Source organism: Suncus etruscus, chromosome 15 (genome assembly GCF_024139225.1).
Source record: "Suncus etruscus isolate mSunEtr1 chromosome 15, mSunEtr1.pri.cur, whole genome shotgun sequence".
NCBI lineage: Eukaryota > Metazoa > Chordata > Mammalia > Eulipotyphla > Soricidae > Suncus > Suncus etruscus.
Window position 1 is genome coordinate 6344984 of NC_064862.1, and position 21599 is coordinate 6366582.

General features: G+C 40.3%; 1 protein-coding gene across 1 annotated transcript in view; it reads left to right on the forward strand.

Annotated features, from left to right (window-relative positions):
* The first annotated feature begins 2134 nt into the window (after nucleotides 1–2134).
* ARFGEF3 (ARFGEF family member 3) overlaps nucleotides 2135–21599 on the forward strand; it is a 178876-nt gene continuing 159411 nt past the window's right edge. The window contains exons 1-2 of the mRNA XM_049787998.1: nucleotides 2135–2305; nucleotides 10750–10801. Of these exons, the coding sequence (XP_049643955.1) occupies nucleotides 2221–2305; nucleotides 10750–10801 (137 nt within the window). The 5' untranslated portion in view covers nucleotides 2135–2220. The remainder of the gene's footprint in view (nucleotides 2306–10749; nucleotides 10802–21599) is intronic.

The window sequence follows — 21599 nt, forward strand, 5'->3', positions numbered from 1 at the left end:
TTGATTTTTTTTGTTTTGTATTGTTATGTTTTTCTTCCTTTTTTCCCTTTCTTCTCTTAAATCTATATTTATAGCCTCTAGAAGGACTCTTCCCATTTTTTGCTTGTTTGATGTTTGCCCCCCCTTTTTTTCTTTCTTTCCTTCAAACAGAATCACATAACTTGAACCATCTTGTTTCACCTCACAAATTGAGGGGGAAATAATGGACGGTACCAAGATCTAACAGTTGTACGAACATTGAGTAGAAGTAAAAAATGATCAGACTTAGGTACCAAATCCAAAGCCAACGACAACAGAATTGATACCCAATCTACAACAAGTTAGACACAGAGGGGACCACTCACACTAGCAGACAGGCGGGCACAGGAGGGGGCTATGGGATGCAAGCTGGGAACAAGGGTGGAAGGAGGACAACATTGTTGGTGGGAATGTCCCTGATTTAATGTCACTATGTACCTAAAATACTACTGTGAAATATTTGTAATTCACTTTGGCCAAAATAAAAAACCGATTAAAAGGGGGGGGGGAAAGAAAAACTGTTTATACTTAATAGGCCTTTCTTATTCCCAGCAACAGCTTCCATAACAGGCCACTCACTTCCCCTTCCCTCATTCTCATCACCATCCCAAGGTCTCTGTCTGAGAAAGACATAGAGACACAGGGCATTCACTCAAGATGTAAATGTGCCCCCAGATGTAGTGTTGGAAACCAATAAACCAGTATCTTAATCTAAAAATGAAAAGGATTTGAGTTCCAACTCACACTGTTTCCTCCATCCAACCACTAGAATCTCATGTCTGGTTCCTTCTCACATTTATTTTATTTTATTTTATTTATTTCTTATATTTTATTTTTTTAATTATAATTTTTATTTTGACCAAAGTGGATTGCAAATCTTTCAGAGTACTATTTTAGGTACATATTGACATTGAATCAGGGGATTCCCACCACCAGAGTTGTCCTCCTTCCTGGAAAAGCTTCCTGACTCCCTACCTGTCTGTGAGCAGTGAGCTCTTGGCAGTCAATTATTTTAGGGGGAATATTGCAATGCAAGAGAGGAAGGAAAAGAAAAGAGATGCTTTCTAAAAGCATCAAGACTGTTTTGAGGGGGCAGAGCAATAAGTACAGTGGGTGGGGTCCTTGCCTTTGATCTGTGTCCTCCCATGTGGTTTGATCGCAATATCCCATCTGGTTTTTGAAGCTCTGCCAGGAATAATTTCTGAGTGCAGAGCTAAGAGTAACCACTGACATCTCCAGGTGTGGCCCCAAACCAAAACCAAACACAAATCTTAAAAAAAAAAAAAAAAAAAAAAAGAAGTGTTTTGAATTCAGGTATAGTTGGTTTATGAAGTAGCTTTGCCTCTTTGGGCCTGTTTTTTCCTTCTGTGTATGCTGGCGAGATGAATCCATTGGAAGCAACATACATGTGTCTGATGGAACACGAACCCCTACCAGCATACAAAATCCTGCTACCATTTCCTCTAGCCCTTTCATTGGCCTCTGCCTAACCTATTTCTAGATTCCTGAAGAATCTTCTAGCTGTCCTGCTATCTTCTCATGACTACTATAGCTACACGGGGTAGGAGAGACTCCCCCCAAAAGGCACAGGGTCCCAGAAGCTACTTACTTCCTAGGATAGTCAGCCAAATAAGTGACGTGGTCCAACCAGGGATCTACGATGTGTACGATGGGGCCTTAACCTCTACCAACACATTTGTATGACAGGAACACGAATCCCCTGCAATATGCATATATGATAGGAACATGAGCTCCTACCGATACATATATGTATGATGGGTCAGCCCCTCCCAAACACACAACTTGGCACACGGGGACACGGCGTCACAGGCTTCGCAGGTGCATCTTCCACCCTCCCTGTTGGAGATTCTTTCCCACCAAACAGCTCAGGATTCGGGGTCCCCGGGGATTCCGGGGAGCCCCGCTGGGCCGGTGGAGGCCGCCATCCCTGCGGGCTGCCGGGCGGCCGCTGTCCCCTGGGGCCACCCGCGGCATCAGGCGCGGCGGGCGTCCGGGCAGGGGTGCAGCCGGGCTCCCTCCCCGGGCTCGGCGCACCTGACCGCGGGGCGGGGCGCGGGTGACGTGGCGGCGAGCTCCACTCCGCGGCGCGGGCGGGACGCGGGCGAGCGCCTAGACGCCGGGACCAGCGGGCCTCGCCAGACGCAAGCTCGGCCGGGGCTGCTGGGCCCTGCGGAGGGCAGGATGGAAGAGATCCTGCGCAAGCTGCAGAAGGACGCGTCCGGGAGCAGGCACAAAGCCATCAAGGAGAGCTGCACCTGGGCCCTGGGTAAGCGCGCGGGGCGCCCGGCCGGGCACCTGCGCCCCGGCTCGCCGGCGCCGGAGGCCGCGCGCCCGGGCTGGCTGGAGAGGCCCGGTTCCCGGGGCGCACGCCCGCGCGGAGCTGGGGGCGCAAGGCTCCGAGTTGACTCTGCAGCGTGGCGAGAAATTCGAACCCGATTTTGCGTTTGGCAGCCACCCCCCTCCGCCCCCCGGATTCCCTCTTTGCTCTCTGTTTTCTCCCCACCTTCCTGTGGCACCGCTGCGTGCGCCTCTGGCCCGCCTGGGGCTCTAGATGCTAGGCAGGCTCCAGGGACGGGGATCATTCATTCCCTCACCCCATCTCCGAGTTGAGTGCCCCAGTCAGGGCCCCTGATCCAGGCAGGGGGCAGCTTCCCTGGCACCGTGGGATAGAGCGAAGTTCCACCTTCTGCCCCCTCTCCAGATGCTGGGCAGTGCTGCTGGGCAGTGAGAGCCCATTGCATTGGAGTCTGCCCAAGCCAAAGGCCAGCCTGTCAGGTTAGGTGTCAGCTCACAGGGTGGTTGGCGCTGACAAAAGACCCTGGGGGAGATGGCATGGCCACTTCTAGGAAGTGCCAGCCTTTCACACAGGTGGGATTCTAGAGCCTGGAACAGTGCGAGCCTTTGAAAGAAGTTCCAGGTGGCGAATTTGTGTTTTCTGTCACCTCAGGCGGCAGAGCTCCACCTCTGAGAAAAAGGAAAGGCATGAGGACTGGGCAGGAATTAGGGCGTTTGATCAAAAGGTCCTGGTAGGAGTTGGATGGGTGGGTGGGTGCGTGGGGGGAACGACAAGGATGCCTCCAGTGAAAGAAATGCTTGGAGAAGAACAGGATGGCTCTGTGCGTCCCTGGCCTTCTCAAGCCTGCGATTGATTTCCCAGTTGCAGCTCAATTTAAAACCTTTCCTCCTCTTATCTAGAAAACAATTAACGCTTATTGCGATCCTGTATTGTGTAGTAGGGCCTAAACCAAGATGGGTGTCAATCAAGATCATTGATCCCCCCCAATGTAGAATTCTGGTGATGTTGGGGGATCCCTTAATATTTAAATGTGTGAATGTGCAACCTCAGTCACGTTTTTTATACCTATAAATGTCACCATAAAATTCCTCCAAATGTAGTCTAGGAAGTTTATCTTGTAGACTGAACCAGAAAGAAAGAATTCAGTTTTACTGTTTAAAAAATAGACCAGATAAATAAGTGAGCAGCAAAGCTCTTAAAGTCGCAGTACTGTTTTTGCATTGCCATTGTCATACAACAGAGCCTTTCCGAGCTAGGTTCTAATAAACGGTCACAGATGGCCGAGTGACATAATAAGCAGGGCCCTGACTCCACTCTGAATTGGCCGTTCCTTGTGTGCATGATTCTTCTTGTTCTTTTCTTTTCTATAAATTAAACAGACTTAGATAACAGGGAGGAGGAAAGGTGGTGCTTTTCAGGGCTTAATTTTGATGCTCAGCCTCTTGCTGCTGTGTATAGGACCTTAGAGCTGCTGGGGAAAACCAGAGCTGCCTTGAATTAAGCCTCCCATGCTGACTGTTTGAGTGAATATAATTCATCTTTCCATGGCTTCTCTACTTTGGAGGAAGACAAGTGAATGAAGCAGTTAATACCGATGCAGGGTAGACATTGTGTTTAGAATGTGAAAACCAAGAAAATTGACATGGGGAGGGTGAGAATAGGGATTGGTGAGGATTGGTGTCAACTGGTAGAGCTTTGGAAAGATTTGATGTGAAAATTATGTGACTTGTGGGGGACTGCTTCTATTTTATATATATATATATATATATATATATATATTTGGCTAGTATTGGTAAAAAATCTCTTCTAAAGTGAGCAGTAGGGATATAAGGATGAAGAAAATGCCTCCTTTCTCTAAGGAGCTTGTTAGAAGATCACATTGGAGAGACCCTGTGACTTAGGAGATATTTCCTGGCCCCTTCTCACTGTTTGATAGCTGTTTTTACTCTAAATTACATCGTACCTCACTCCCTGAAATTTCCTTATAGAGTATAACTTCCTTAGAAAGAGATTTTAAACCTCACCTCATTCTCCTTTTTCAGTGTGTGTGTGTGTGTGTGTGTGTGTGTGTGTGTGTGTGTGTGTGTGTGTGTGTGTGTGTGTGTGTGTGCCATATCTGTCAGTGATCAGGGCCGTTTCCTGTCTCTGCAATCAGAAATCACTCCTGGCAGACTTAAAGGCCCATATGGGATTGAAGTCAGGTTGGCTGCTTGAAAGGCAAGTGTCCTACCCAATGTATGACCCCACCAAGCCTCCTTTCTTATTGTTGTCCCCACTCTCACCCCAGATTCAGCCTTCTAGTGGCTATCTTTCTGGAACATATTTTGTACTCCTCTTTGCTTTTGCTCTTGCTAATCCTTTTTCCAGGAATTTTCTTTATAGGCCCCTAAGGTCCAACTCAAAAATAAAGCTTTCCCTGACCTCTGGGTCCTCTGGGTGCAGGGACCTATCTTTGTGACTCCAAGAGCACTTTCTACTTTGATGATAGCTGCTTGTGGGTACAGAAGAGCAGCATCAGAGAGATCTGAGATTCAAACACAAATTTAGGCTGACTTGAGCAAAAGGGAAACTAATCATTCTATTAATGAAACATCCCCTGAGAGGCTCATTGTCAGTTATGTATGGTTCCAGCCTGAGACATTCACTTCCAGGACATAGTCTCTGTTCTTTGTGGGTTATTGCCAGCTCTGCCCAAGGAGAGTAAAAGCTGTTCACACTTAGCCATCTCATGAGAAAGGAATTATCTCCAAGGTAGGACCTCCTGGTGACAAAGGGTTTAGAACTCCACACATAGTCCATATCAGAGAAAGGGGACTTAAAGATGAAAGAGGCTGATGTTGAACACATTCTAAGAGTGAGGAGGCATATCCCAGTAGTCCATCAGAGGAGAGAGGGACCATCTGCTGATTTATTCAGGATGGGAATATGAGATCTCAGTGATGACCTAAGTGGACCCTTTTCATCACTCCTACCCACTCCTTGATTCCATTTGCTCTCTCTGTCCTCATAGGCCATGTGTCTGTCCCTGAACCCATCCTCTGGCTAAGGCCAGAGGTTTAAGTCAGATGGTTTATCTGACTTAGATCTGGACCTCCAGTTTCATGAACATCCAGAATTAAAGAAAGCATGGTTTCTTTTAAGTAAATTTAGAGTAATACTTTGCACTGCAGGAGAGTTGGATACTGGTCAATCCAAGCAGCAAATGTTGACTATAGATGAAAGCTTCCAGGACTAGAGAGTGGGGAGGGCATCTCAAATGGTCCTTGAGCACTGGCAGGGATGATTCCTGAGAGCACTTCTGAGTGTAGTCCAAAAATCAGAAAAAGAAAAAGGGGGGGGGGGAAGCTTCTTTATCCTAGGACTGTTCTTTCTTTTTCTCTGGGGGCTCCTGAGGGCAGATCTTCAATATATAAATCAATACTTTAATGACTGATCTGGACTTGAAGTGATTTTTATCTCTTTTTTATTTATACTTGTATGTCCTCGTTTTAGAATATTGAAACTTGCTACGGTACTTCAAGAAAAAAGTAAAATCACCCATGATTGCACTTCCAGAAGTAAGGTTGTTGGAGTATTTCCCTTTGCACAGATAATGACAAGGTCTACTACTACCAGATAATGACAAGGTCTAGCTGTTATTGTTGTTGTTGTTGTTGTTGTTGTTATTGTTGTTCTTGATTTATTTATTTACTTAAAACTTGGAGATATTTTTTTTTCTTTGTCAATAATGCTTCTTGGAAAATCTGTTTTCCTAACAGTTGTATAACTGGCAAGAAATACAGTTTTTCTCAATTCGGGGGAAGTAGGTTGCAGGATATTATTAGTGAGGAAATGGTCTGAGGAGGAAACAGAAAAGAACAAGGGAGGGGTCCATGGGGAGCCTGAAACAATAGCTCATGGCCTTTATTAGGAACTTTGGGTCTGGAGGCCAATGAGCTGGGAATGTCAGGATGAGGGCTGAATGGAGGAGCAAAACCTGGGGGTGGGGGGAGGGAGAAAACCAGTCCCTCTAATTTACATACTTTCTGCATTTTATATAAGGGAAGATAAGTGGGACAAATTTGAAAAATGGAGGCGAGGAGAGAGAAAGAGGCCAGGAATGCCAAGTTGAAAAAGATGTTTTATTTCCACCTGCTTTCTTCTCAGCCACAGTTTCTTACACTCCATAGTCAATTGCTTGATAGTAATAATGCTTAAGGTACTTTCCTTGCATGACCTGATTTGGGTTCGATCTCTGGCATTTCATATGGTCTCTCAAGTCCCATTATCCCTTAGAACAGAGCCAGGAATAAGCCGTGAGTGCCACTGCAAGTGACTCCCACCTTTCAAAAAAAGTGGGAGGAGGTGTTTTGTAATGACTTTGCTCCTATCCTTCCTTATCTTCTTACTTTCGCTAACTTTCTCTCCCATCATCTCATGTCATTCTCAGTGGACACTAATATTATACACAACCCCCAATCTAGCCACACTGCATATGGTAGCCATCCCATGGTCTCCATGACCACCTCATACATGACCTCATGCTTCTTGAACTGTTCTGTTATTGTTTTTTTTTTTACAGGTCTGGCTTCTCTCTCCAGATTTAATGAAAAATTATTTTTATATCCCAGAGACATAAAAAAATAAGACACCATCCATCGATCCTCTCCATAAGTGATGACTTAGGAGCACAGTGCCAGGCATAAACCTGAGTACAGATGAGTGTGCCTTGATATATTTAAGGAAAACTAAACAATAAATGGGCTTATTCAAGATTGCTGAACCTGAAGTTAGATAAACATATCCATTACCCATGTATTCCTTTCATAACATGAAGATAAATGTGTTATGTATTTAAAAAATAAATAAGAGTGCCCCTTTCTCAGTGTGGGAAAGACTTTGAATGTCCCTCATACCTTAAGAATGATAGCAGAATCATTCTGGAGAGACACCTGAGGTGTATCAGGAGTATGGGACTACCTTTAATTCCTCCTCAGATATTTTCATATATATGAAAATTATACCTGGTGTGTCAGAACATAGTTAAATAGAGATGGTGTTTTCCTTGTACATCCCTGCACCAGTAAGATTACTGGTATTCTTTAGGATCCCCCCAAGCCTGCCAACCTTAACTAACCATATAGTACCCAAGCGCGTGGTTCAAAAATGAAATAAAAATGACTGTAAACTGGAACAAAAAAGGAAGCCCCTTTCTCTTACTTTCCTCCATCATGAAATTGGACACATGCTTTCTACAGCTTCAGTTTTATTTCTGAAAATGCAGTGTGCCCATTTATAACACGAGTCCACCCTGTGTACTGACAGCCAAGCCTCAGAGTAGCTGCCATCTCAGCACTGATGCACTCAAATAGGGGCTTTTTGCTATAACTTTCAAGAAGACCTAATACAGAAATGTCTGGAAAGACACAATATATTCTGAAAAGGAGTCATCTTGGGTTGTTATTTTAGGACAAAGGCCAGAGCCTACCTAGAAGAGATCCCAGAGCTAAAAGTCCTCTTCGACACTAACTTTGACCCTAGCTGAGGCAGCTTGGAAAAGAAACAAAACCTGTATCAACTTCCCAAAAGAACTTCCAGAAGCTCCTTGCATCTCAGTTCAATTTGTATAATCTCCTTTATTTCTTTTATAACACTCCATTTGGAAGTTGCCTGCAAGCCAACTCTGGGTGCAGAATTTTATTTTCCAGGGGTTGCTCAGGATTTCTTCAAGGGTATGAAGTTTTACGTTCAGGGCCTTCCTCTTCCAGAAAAGTCTACTTTTTCCTTAGAAATAGCTCCTCTTCTTTCCACGCACATAATGAAATATTAATCTGTATCACTATCTGTCTTCTCCTGAAATTCTTTTCTGTATTAAAGAAACCTGAAACAAGAATGAGGTAGCTTGTCTTCCTGTTCTGCAGTTGCTCTTTACACCTCTCCAACATTAGCATCTTTGACTTTAATGTTGCCACTTTGTCTTGGTCCTTTCAGCTAGCTCTTAATTAGCATTTGTATTTTATTATTTATTAGCATTTACTTTATTAGCATGGGAACTGTTGCATTTCAGGGGGCAAATATAAAAATCTTCAATTTGATGAGGAAAACCTCAATGATTTAGCTGTTCAGTAATGAGATGTTCCCATTCAAAACTTAATTTGTAACTACCCTGTGTACGTACTAACTGCTGAACCCCGAAGGTAGGAGATTCGATAATTCACTCCTGAAGATTCTTACCAATCAGGCCAGCAGGTCAATCAATGCAAGGGGCCAATGATGCTAAGCTGTTTGGGACTACCAGGAGCATACCCAGAGGTGCTGGAGGCTTTTAAGTCCACACCCAGTGATGCTTAGGGAACTAGGCAGTTCTAGAAATTGAACTAAGGTTTAACACTTGCCTTGCTGTCCCCTAATCTTAGCTCCCTTACCTCTGGATCATTTATAGGCTAATCTCACTCCTTTTATTTCTTTTCTTGGTCCTGTGACCACACGAAACTGACCCTATTTTTTCTCATCTTTGTTCTGTTCATTGTCTTGTAGTTTTTACCCAATGACTATCCCTTGTTTTACCCATCTTTTGTTTCATCCATTGACCACAAAAGTTCCAAGTTTCCACATCATATTTTGGTCTGCTCTTGTCCCTGAGTCGCTTGGGTCCATTTGGTATCTATTGTTCCTCTGATCTCTGGGCAGGGTGTAGTGCCTTATCCTTGCACATGAACATGACTCATATTCACAGAGCTTTTTCACTCTGAGCAAAAAAGAGAGGACTCAATGAAGTCTGAGCTGAACATCTGGAGCTAAGTTGGAACTCATGATACTTGACTTATAATAAGATGTACTTGTCTTCATCAGTGTTCCTAACAGAGGTTCTCAAACTTTCACAATCCTCTAAGGAAGGGATAACAATAACTAATATTATTTGTTACATTAATTATGTGACCTTTGCCCCTCCCTGTTGTTGAAATTAGTTTTAAGAAAACCAAATTTATGGCACTTTGCATCCTTTCCCTTGATAGCAGAGAGGGGAGAGGAGCTTGAGATTGAATTTAATTACTGCTGGTCAATGCCTTCACCAGTTAGACTATGCAATAAAACCTTCATGAAACCCCAAAGGATGGGCTTCAGAGAGCTTCTGAATTAATGAACAACATATGGAGATTTGGGAAGAATTATATCTCAAAGAGCATGGAAGCTCTTGGTCCTCTCCCCATATTTGCTTTATGCATTTCTTTCACCTGGCTGCCCCAAATTATGTTCTAAATCAAGACTCAATTAATTAAAATATTTGAGTTCAATGATCCAATTTAGTAAACTAGCAAAACCTGAAGAAGAGGTTATAGGAACTTCCAATCTATAACAGGTTGGTCAGAAACTCAAGTGGCACCCTGGACTTGAGATGCAACCTGGTGTGGCACCTGAAATGAAGATTCTCAGATTTGCAGGACTGAGGCCTTGTCTGGGGAATTGTAAAATTGTGAGAGTTAAATTGTAGAGTACCCACTTGTCAGAAAATTGCTTATTGGCATGGTGGAACACCCCAATATGCCATACACATTTTAGACACATACTGAATTTGGGAATATATCTTTAGAATTATAGAGATAGAACAGTTTTTGTTTGAGAAATAGAAGAATGAGCTTTTCTTTAAATCACTGCTGCAGTTATAGATAGCAATGATAGGAGTAACCCACAGCAGTGATAACATATTCATCTTCCAGGTTGAAATAATGAGATTTACAGTGTCTTCCAATTAGTAGCCCTAACTTACAGCATAATTAAAAAAAAAAAAAACAGTTTAATCTACCATGTCATAAGTGTGAAAATGAGATGTTGTAGTAAGTGCTTGTGAACTTGAAAGGCTATCACATGTATGTTATTACTTAAGAATATTAATATGGGGCCGGAGAGATAGCATGGAGGTAAGGCGTTTGCCTTTCATGCAGGAGGTCATAGGTTTGAATCCCGGCGTCCCATATGGTCCCCCTGTGCCTGCCAGGAACAATTTCTGAGCCTGGAGCCAGGAATAATCCCTGAGCACTGCCGGGTGTGACCCAAAAACCACAAAAAAAAAAAAAAAAGAATATTAATATGGCATTTTCAAGGAAATAGTTTCCCTTCTCTATTGTTATTGCAAGAATATGGCATTTTAGCAAGTTTTATATTTTAGTCAGTTGTAACTAGATTAAGTCAGCATTCTATTTCAGTTTAGGAGTTTTTTTCTCTATGTATAGCAGAATGCAACCTAATTTGGAATCTTCTTGTGGTCTGAAAATTAAGGAAGAAAAATTTTTAAATATGGATGAGTTGCAGACAGATTGTAGAGACTTAATCAATTTAGAATCATGGAAATTCTAGGGAAACAAAGAAATAAACATATAATGCATATTCTCAGTCTTTGCATATTTAGTTCTAACTTCATAAATTTCCTTTTTCAGAAACCCTGGGTGGTGTGGATACTATTGTCAAGATTCCGCCACACTTGCTGAGGTAAGGAGACTGGTGTATATAGCACAAATGAAAATTGCCTGCATGTTTTCCTCAAATCTCAAATAATCTTATTAGTTTATAGGATTTTGACTCCTGACTGATGCTTCCTAAATATCAGTGAACTGGAATATTTTATGTGTTATCATGATGGGAACATGACCCCACTGATTTCCACCTGTCTGTGACTTGTGTGAATGTCATGATTCAAAGAAACTAACTGTTGAAGCCAGGGGTGAATAGGAAAAATCAGTCAAGGAAAGAAATCATCAAAGCCTTAACTAAGGATGTGGGTAAACACTATATTCCATTGTGGAATAGGAAATGGCACCCCCTCTGTGGGCAAACAGTCTTACACCCTGTGGGATTTAAGTCCTCACTGGCCCCTGGATACCGGATCACTAATTGCTACCCTGAAACAGTTCTGAAGCTGTCTTTCCTCCCCAACTCCCTGTATGCTGACTTTCTCCCACTCTCCCCACAATATCTTGTATTGGAAAAGTACAAGATCACTGTGGGAAATCTGGAAAGAAGAAATAAGAAAGAAGCTTGTAGGGGCCAGAGAGATAGCATGGAGGTAAGGCATTTGCCTTGCATGCAGAAGGACAGTGGTTTGAATCCGGGCATCCCATATGTGAGAGGGGGCAACCTTGTCTTGTACCAAATCTTAGATGAAAAGCTTTTAGTTTTTCTCCATTGACTATACTATTTGCCAGGGGCTTGTGGTAAAAGGTCTTGACTATATTGAGAATAGTTCCTTCAATTTTCCTTTTGTTGAGAGTTTTTATCATGAATGGGTGTTGGACCTTGTCAAATGCTTTCTCTGCATCTAGTTATATGATTATGTGATATTTATTTTACATATGATTTTATTTTTCTTTTTGTTGATATGATATATTACATTGATTGACTTAGTGTGTTTGTGAAACCATCCTTGCACCTCTGGAATGAACCCTACTTGGTCATGGTGTATGACCTGCTTGATGAGCCATTGGATCCTATTTGCTAGGATTTTGTTGAGGATCTTTGTCTCTATCTTCATTAGGGTTATTAGTCTGTAGTTCTCTCTTTTTGTGTCATCTCTATATGCTTTTGGTATCAGAGTGATGTCAGCTTTGTAAAAACTATTTAGGAGTGTTCTGTTTCTTCAATGTCCTGGGAGAGTCTAAAAAGGATTGTGCTAATGATTTATCTATTTTGTGTATTTTTTTCAAAGAACCAACTCTTGTTTTCATTGAATTGGGAAGGGTTTACATTTCATTAATTCCTGATTAAATTTCTACCTGTGTTTTCCTCTATGCATCTTATGGTCAGGTCTGATATCGAGCTCTTTAATTCATTTTGATATAACTTTTGTGCATGATGTTAGAAAGAGGTCTGTGTTCTTTTTCTTTTTCTTTCTATTTTTTTTTTTTGGTATATAGCTGACCAGTTTTCCAAACATCAATTGTTGAAGAGGCTTTCCTTGTTTTACTTTATATTTTTGCTCTTTTATTGGAGATTAATCATTACATACCTGAAGGATATTCAATTCCAATCCATTGACTTTAAGGTCTATTTTTATTCCAATATCAAGAAAAATATTTTAATAAATCTTTAGTCATTCCCTTCTTTATATAAACAAGATTCTTCCTGTGTACAGCTACATAAATGAATAAAAGGATAGAACTGATGCTATTCCCACCTCATTATTACAACAGAGATTATTCGGCTCTAGGTATTTGAATTAATTGAGAAGAAAAAGTCCTATCCATTTCTTCATAATTGCATTTCTAATAAAATTCCTCTTTCCATGTTAACTATATTAACATTCTTATAAATAATTATTAATGGCATTTGGATCAATTGTGTGCATTAGTGCTGAAAACGCAAACTAGAAGAAAATTGAACATTTTTAAACCTATGGTTGCCACAGAGAAAAAAATATGTTCATTTTATTGCAGAGAAGTATAATAGGGAGATTAATAAAAGCTTCTCAAGCATTAAAACATTGAGAGAAAATTTTGTAAGAGAAATGAAATGGAAGTGTGAGTTCAGGGAAAACAAAGAACAGTGCAGCATATTTAGCTGTTTAAAGAAGAATGTTCACATATTTCTTGGATGGGTAAAGTGTGTGGTATTGAGATTTCACTAGGTACATTTAAATGTGTGCTATGATTTAGTCAAAATGTTAAGTACTTCCAATATGCCAGATAGATCCATTGTAGTTAATTAAAATTATGATGAAGAAATTTAAAGTGCACCTTAAATAGTGATAAACATAAATCATTGAAAAAAAACATTTTATGTAAGGCATATGAGGAAAAACATTATTTTCTGATCCAAAGAGTGGTTAAGCCTACAACTGGCTATATTTATTTTGTTTTGTTTGGATGCCACACCTCAGTGTTGCTCAGGATTTACACCTGATTAGTATCCAGGGATCACTCCTAGCAGGGTTCTGGGACCCTATGTGGTACTGGGATTGAAGATGGGTTGGCAACATGCTAATCAATTTCTCTCCCCATTGTATTATTTCTCTAGTACATCTAACAAGGTTTGTTAAAGTTGTGGTTCTATGAAAAAAGTCTGGCTTTGGTGTTAGGGGATGTTTACCAGAGGGACTATGAACTGACAATGTTTATCAAGAGATAACTCATACTTGTCAACTCAGGTATGTATGTGTGTGTATGTATAAGTATAGTATTAGTGGACCAAAGAAACATACACTTTGTTCTCTGTTTGGTTATTTAGCTTTACTCTCATCCATGGTCTTAGGATACCATTGGAACAGCCTAGAAAAACTGCATATTCTGTGGTAGATGGTCACATAGTTGGTGGGAAGAATTTCAGATAGGGATGTATTGATACATAGGCATTTGTGCCCTTTACCTAGCTTCATCATTATTAGAAATACAATTCAGAGTGTTATCCTAATGATAAAAAAACACTTTCCTGTCTGTCAAAAAGGTGTACTATTGAATTCAAAATGTGTAGTCGTTTAATCTAGCATTCTTGTACAGAGAACTGAGCCACTAAATTGAAACATAGCAGATATTTGCTTTGGCTCTATGGTTTTGTATGCTGAGGGAGGAGCAGGAAGATGGTAATTGGAGAGCACTAAAGTATAGTAGCAAGTCTAAATTTATTGCAGAATTTTATATATATATATATATATATATATATATATATATGTTTTCCTTTGTGTGATTGCTATTGAGGTGGTACAGGAAAGTCATCATTGAAATTAAAACATTATTAAATCAATAAGTTTGATTTATCATTTTACTGTTATCAGGAAATGACATAATAATGGAAGAATTTATATAATGGCCTTTCCACCATGTCAGTAATTTTCTTCTGTCAATCCTTTTTTTTAATAATTATCTTTATTTAAACACCGTGATTACAAACATGATTATAGTTGTATGATTACAGTCATGTAAAGAACACCCCCCTTCACCAGTGCAACATTCCCACTGTGAATGAATGAGGGAAGTAGAAAGCCTGTCTCGAGTACAGGCGTAGGGGGGTGGGGAGGAGGGAGATCTGGGAAATTGGTGGTGGGAATGTTGTTCTGTCTATCCTTTATCCATGCATTTTAAACTCATAATACACTTATCTGTTCTCTACTTTGTATAACCTGAGTTCTCTGACAAACTGCTCAAAAGAGTTGGGTACTCAAGAGATAGTACAGAGGTAAGGTGGTTGCTTTGCATGTGATTGACTCTGGTTCACTGATCTATATAGAGTAGTACCCTGAACACCACCAGAAGCAATAGTAGCCTCCAGCCACTATTGAATATCACACCAAAACCCAATGCCTCTCAAATCTAATGACTATAAATATTTGCTCATGAGAAATAATTCTGATAATTTTTTCTTCAATTATATTTAGTATATAAGAAAAAAGCCAGATTCCTAGATGAGTTCTTGCATTCTCCTGTTGTTTCTAATTCAGATTGTTCCCATTTATGCAATATATTCTCCTAGAAGTTATTATTTGCTCATATTACTGGTTTTAGAAAGTGTATGTATTGGTTCAAATCTCAAGCTTTTGCTGTTTTGTCTTTTGTAATTTATTGATTTTCATCTTAGATTAACATTCTGGTCAATTATTTCAAATGTTGTTTTGGTCAATTGTGTATATTAACAGTGTTACATGATATTGGAAGAGACTAAAGCCTTAAAAGCCTTAAGGCTATATTATCATAGTTTTTTACTTTGTCATTGATCACTCTGATATTTTCACACAAAAAAATCTAGAAGTGATGTGACAGATTTTATTGATGCTAGTGACTAGATTCAGTCAAACATAGGACATTGTGGAAGAAGCCCCCAATAAAGCATTTCTGTTTTGGGACATTTTGAAAATGTTCAGGACTTATTCTTGGTTCTCTGCCCAGGTTTCACACTTGGCAGACTCAGACAACTATATATGATGCTAGGTATGGATCAAATACTGCACAGCTGTGTGTAAGACAACTGTCCAACCCACTGTACCAGGCCCCCAATAAAGCATTTTAAATGGAATTAAGGAATGCTTGGAGGCACCACATATTTTTTTCTGGACTTTTTGAGCAAATACTGACTCTGCTATTGAGGCAGTTATCCAATAGGATAGGAATTCATGCAAGGTATCTGGAGAGCTTCAAGCTGAAGGATAGAGGAAAGCCAGAACCTTTAAGAAAAAATATTTTCTATATTATTAAATAGATAGTTATGTGAAAATATTTCCAGTTTCCTATCCTCAGTAAGATCAGGTAGACTTTTACATATCAAAGGTCTAGGTGAAAAGAAAAGAGGAAATTGGTGGAACACCTTTGTTTTGAGTTAATAGCTGGGTGTTATTTTACAATTCCACACTTTCTGTTTAAAACAAACCAAAAAATTGAGAAAAGCTATCAGTTTTGTTCTACTGTTCTCCACCAGAGGCAAGAACCCCAGGTCAGAACTATAAAAGTGGTTGTTATTTTGTATGGGTACAGTAAAAGTTGACTGTAAAGCTGTCAAAAGTTAAATTGTGCATACATCATCCTCAAAACAATTAGCTTATTCCATTTCTTTGTCATATATATCTCACAAATTTTTTTCATAAAAATATGTATTTTCTCATATATATTTCTCACATATTTTTTCTGAATATAAACATTAGAACTTTTCTGCAGATACACTTAATTTGAAAATTCTTAAACATTCTTAAACCAAGCATTGTAATACAAATCTAGAACATCCGAGTTTCTTTTTCATAAACTCTAAATAAAATCATAAGAACATTTCTGCAGATATATATACAGTTTGAAAATAAGTTTGTTAAACATTCTTATAATCAGCATTATAATAAGAGTCAATAGTATCAAAGTTTCTTTTCCATAGACTTCTGTGGGCAAAGACATTAGAACATTTTTGCAGCCATAATTTAAGAATAGGTAGCTACTTAATATACACGATCAATCATTGTAGCAATTGGGAAACATTCCCAATTGGACAGCTGAAAACCATTAAAAATCTAACAACATTATGCATTTCCTCAGAACTATGAAAACTAATATTAAACCACTAGAATGGGATACATAAGTATCTGTTTGCAGTGGGGCATAGAACAAAACCAGTAGCTATTATCTATACAGGTAGAAAACAGTTTAACCAGCAATATAATGACTGATACAAATAGGGTCAAGAGATTAACCTAGAAGAAAGTTGCAGGAGGTTCTGAAAGCAGCTTCTCCTGTTAGGCTTAGCCTGGGCTTGTTTTCTCCATCTTCTCCTTCTATAGTTGGCTGCTGAGGTTGCCTGAGACAGAATGGAATCTGGGTGGGGGAATCCACTCATCTCCCCACTCTTGGTCCCCCACAAATGGGGCTTTTTCTCTTTGGCTTCTACCCCATTAATGATCTTGATAAGCTGCTGCAGGCTGGGAGGCCCAGGTTCTCACACACCTTTTGTAGAAGAAATGTGGTGGGCCTCAGCCTCTGGGACACTGCTCAGAGTCTTCAGCTCTCTCCCCTTCTCTGCCTCAAGAGGGGGCCTCCGACATATTCAGAGCAGAGGCCATGTGCACTGATGTTCCAGTGACAGGCACTGCACACTCAGTCCAGTTCAAGAAGGCTCATTGTGATTATCCACGAGAGGATCAAGTCACTTACCTCATTGAGGTCTTCTCAGGTCCCAGGTCGCTGTATGAGTGCCAGTTGTAAAATAAATCCACACATTGTAAAATTAACATAATATCTCCACCTCCAAGTGGATGGTCCTGTTTGGGAGCCAGTTGTAAAGTAAATATCATGTTGTGAAATCACCCCACACACATATCTCCAACCCTACGCAGTCAGATACAGGAAGGGGTGCTGCAAAGAATTAATAAACGAAACCAGTCAGAAAAGAATCATGGTGTCAGTTTGCTTCTCAGCTCATGGCATCTCTGAGTGTGGTGCCTGTGAGAAGCCAAACTACCTTTTTGTTTTATTCTCAAAATTCAACTGGTGGGGGAGGGTTGAGTAGGATGCAGGTAGATTTTTGCATATCACAGGGCTAGATGAAAAGAAAAGAGGGAATTGGAGGAATGCCTTTGCTTTGGGTTAATAGCCAGGTGTCATCTTACAGTGTAGGTCACATGCTTATAATAATGCTAATACTTAACAGTTTTGATAGTTACTTCTCCTTCAGAGTATCCTTACTCTATATCAGTACTATCACCTTCAGAGTACTCAAGACCCCCTATGTCAGGCCAAGGTTTTGTCATTGTTTGATGTTGTCTGTACCCTCATTTTGTTTCTTATAAGTGATAGCTAATGAGGTCACTTATATTTGTCTTTTTCTCAATTATTTTTCCTAACCAATGCTGTGTTTATAAGTCCCTCATTCCCATGATTAGGGCTTTACTAAAAAAATCCATCTCAATTTCTCTCTCTTCTTTTTGGGAACACCTTATTAGTTTTCTAGTTAAAAAGCAGTCATTTGCAGGGGATTTCTTTGGCGTTACTTGGTACCTCTTTGGAAACAATTCAAAACATGACTCCAACCATTATCTGGGCACCATTTTGCTTACCGAGTTCATGATTGCAGAGCCACCCTAAACCTAAATTCTTTTATTCTGTCAGTTGTAGTTTCCAAAAGCTTTAATAACCCTTATTCTAATTCCCCTTTTTCTTATAATGTTCTCTCATCTTCTCTCAACTTTAATCAAGTTTCTGCCCAGCTCTTTGCTTCATTTTTTTCTACCAGCGTTATCTGCCAGACACTTATTATCATCCACATACTGATATGTTTGTTCCTCCTTGCCTTGATTTGGGGGCCTAGCGATCTTTCATGAAGGGTGGGATCATATTTGTCACATTTTATGGTTGGAGAGAATCATTCATAATTGCTTCCATCCTTTATATGACATTATATTAATTGTTTCCTGAAGCTTTTATTTTTAAAAAAAAAACTATTTTAGTGCTGTAAGATTGTGTATTAAATCCTGGAAAAAGTCCTGCAGGATGTGTACATTTTTTTCTTTGCTTTCCACTTGAAGAAGTGAATAAATCAACTGAGAAGAACCAAGTATAATTTAAAGTAAATGAACACTACAATGGTCTCGGTAGTAGTTGGGGTAGATACCTTTTCCCTTAATATTTGTTGTTTCTGCCTTGTTCCTGTTATAGAGAAATGCTAGGCTAACATTTTTGATCAAAAGAATGAAGCAGAATGGAAGGCATTAGCATAAGATCAGGACAGGTGCTTCTGTTGAGTTTCCATATCATTCCAGGTAAATTTGCAAGCTTCATTGATTTTTCTAAATGTAAACTCGCCTTAAGTTATCATCTCTTGCTGCCTTTTCTGCCAGCTGACATTGCAGGGGCACATAAACATGAATTTCACTCTGTTGTTACTCTTGCTGATTCTGCACCAGAGAAAATCAGAAAAGAGTAGTAGCTAGCTTAAAACACTGATATAGTTTTGCCCTAAAATGTCTGGTTTCATGAACTTCCAAAATAAATGCACAGGGAGACATTGGAATTTAGCTGGGGGCCAGTGAGAACCATTTCACGGTCAGTAAATAAAAGCTTCTCCTGGAGCAAGACTGAACTGTTCTCAAGAGATTAAGTTCACTCTAACCAGGCAAGCTCAAATACCTGTCTGCAATGGAAAGTGGCATGTAGGAAGTGAAGAGGCTGAGCTATGTAAGAAATAAGGGTAAGGGGCCAGAATGATAGCATTTGCCTTGCAGAAGATGGACCTGGGTTCAATACCTGGCATTCCATATGGTCCCCCTTGCCTGCCAGGAGTGATTCCTGAGCACAGAGCTAAGAGTAACTCTGAGCATCGCCAGATATGGCCCAACCCCTGCTCCCCAAAAAAGAATAAATCAGGGTGAAACACTTGTTTCTCCTTATTCTTTATCTGCTGTGGAGGACAAAGAATATTCCTGCCACCTTTGAACATCTACTACATCCTAACTTAAGAAAAAAGTACTTCTGTGTGTTACTTGTCAGCTTAGAAGCCATCTTAATGGCTTTTTGTCTTCTAGCCCTTTTGATAATTAGCTCTTAATTATAAAGCCTTTCCTTCTTAATAGCCTTGGAGGACCTAGAAGCACTTTTTAAATGATTCAGTCCATTAAAGATGTGCATGCCCTTCTTAAGTTGTGATTGATATCAGAATATCATGTTTGATATTTTAGGTTGCAAGCACACCTTCTGACAAGTTGTTGAAATCTTTATTTTATAGTACTTGGTCCTAAAAGAGAATATCATAAAGAAATATAGTGTTGTGTTTTTTTTTTTTTTTGTGGGGGGTGTCACACCCAGTGATGCTCAGGGACTACTCCTAGCTATGTGATCAGAAATTGCTCCTGGCTTGGGGGACCATATGGGATACTAGGGGATCGAACTGTGGTCCATCCTAGGTTAGTGCATGCAAGGCAGATGCCATACTGCTTGTGCCACCACTTCAGCCCCATAGTGCTTTTATTTTTTTAAAGCATAACAATCCTATCATGAATTGTCCTTCTTACACCTCTTTATTTTTCCCAGTGGAAGGAAGGTAGCATTTTTGCTGGAGGGCTAAAAGGTGGGGAAGGACGGATTATTCTGTATTTGGCTTTCATTATTAAACTGTGCTATATAGGCAAATTAGGGCCAAATTTCATGTTTGAATTCTTTTTTTTTTTTTTTTTTGGTTTTTGGTGTTTGGGTCACACCCAGCAGCACTCAGGGGTTACTCCTGACGCTAGATCATATGGGGGACCATATGAGATGCCAGGATTCAAACCTCCATCCTTCTGCATGCAAGGCAAACACCTTACCTCCCTGTTATCTCTCCAGCCCCTCATGTTTGAATTCTTTTTTTCTTTTTTGGTTTTTGGGTCACACCCAGCAGCGCTCAGGGGTTACTCCTGGCTCTATGCTCAGAAATCGCTCCTGGCAGGTTCAGGGGACCATATGGGATGCGGGATTCGAACCACCGTCCTTCTGCATGCAAGGCAAATGCCTTACCTTCATGCTATCTCTCCAGCCCCTCATGTTTGAATTCTTAATGATGCCTCTGAGAAATCACTTGCCTTGATTGACAAGTGACAAAATAAGGTTCCACGATATAGGTAGGGATCTGAGTGGATCAATTCAGGGCTGTCCATGGCCCGGTGAGGTAGTAACTCTCCTGCTTCAAGACTTTCCTTCCAAAGAAGACATGGTGAAAAGCCCACAGTCCTAGATAATTTTTAGACCCCTCATTTATTAAATATTTTTTATTTTTATCACAATTGCTTTGTAGATTTCTCTGAGTTGAACTGTTCCTAAGTTAGTGGGATTGTGTGATCAAACAGTCCTTGAATGTATGCATTTTAAAAGTAAGTTCAATAAATTTGACCCAGATCTTACTCCAGTGCTCAGTGAACTTTATGCTTCTGAATCTTATTTGTCATATCTCTCCTAAACTTGGGCTACTGAAGAACCTAAGCTGACATTTAGAAATCTTTACTTACTGCCTGGCACACACTCCTAGGTGTTCTCTTTGTGGGTCCAATACTCACAGCTCTTCTCTGAGCTAGGGGATCTCCAAGGCTCAGACACCTTGAGCTAGCTAGGACCAGTAAAGACTGTTTCCTTCATTGCCCAGCATAGCCTGTCATAGTCTGTTGGACTTCAGAGTTCCAGTCATATAGTCCATTGCAAAGTATTCCCACTCTCATGATCTATTTGACATCGTAATTTAATTTTTCTTATTTGTAATATATGTGAGAAGTTGAGGTATAAAAACTAAATTTTTAATATATATTTTATTTAAACAACTTGATTACATACATGATTGTGTTTAGGTTTCAGCAATGTAAAGAACACCACCCATCACCAGTGCAACATTCCCATCTCCAATGTCCCAAATCTCCCTCCTCCCCACCCGACCCCCACCTGTACTCTAGACAGGCTTTCCATTTTCCTCATACATTCTCATTGTTAGGATAGTTCACAATGTAGTTATTTCTCTAACTAAACGCATCCCTGTTTGTGGTGAGCTTCATGAAGTGAGCTGGAAGTTCCAGCCCTCCTCTCATTGTCTCTAAGGATTGTTGCAAAAATGAGTTTTATTTTTCTTAAAACCCATAGATGAGGGCCCGGAGAGATGGCACAGCGGCGTTTGCCTTGCAAGCAGCCGATCCAGGACCAAAGGTGGTTGGTTCGAATCCTGGTGTCCCATATGGTCCCCCGTGCCTGCCAGGAGCTATTTCTGAGCAGACAGCCAGGAGTAACCCCTGAGCACCACTGGGTGTGACCCAAAAACTAAAACAAAAAACAAAAAACAAAACAAAAAAAAAAACCATAGATGAGTGACACTATTCTGC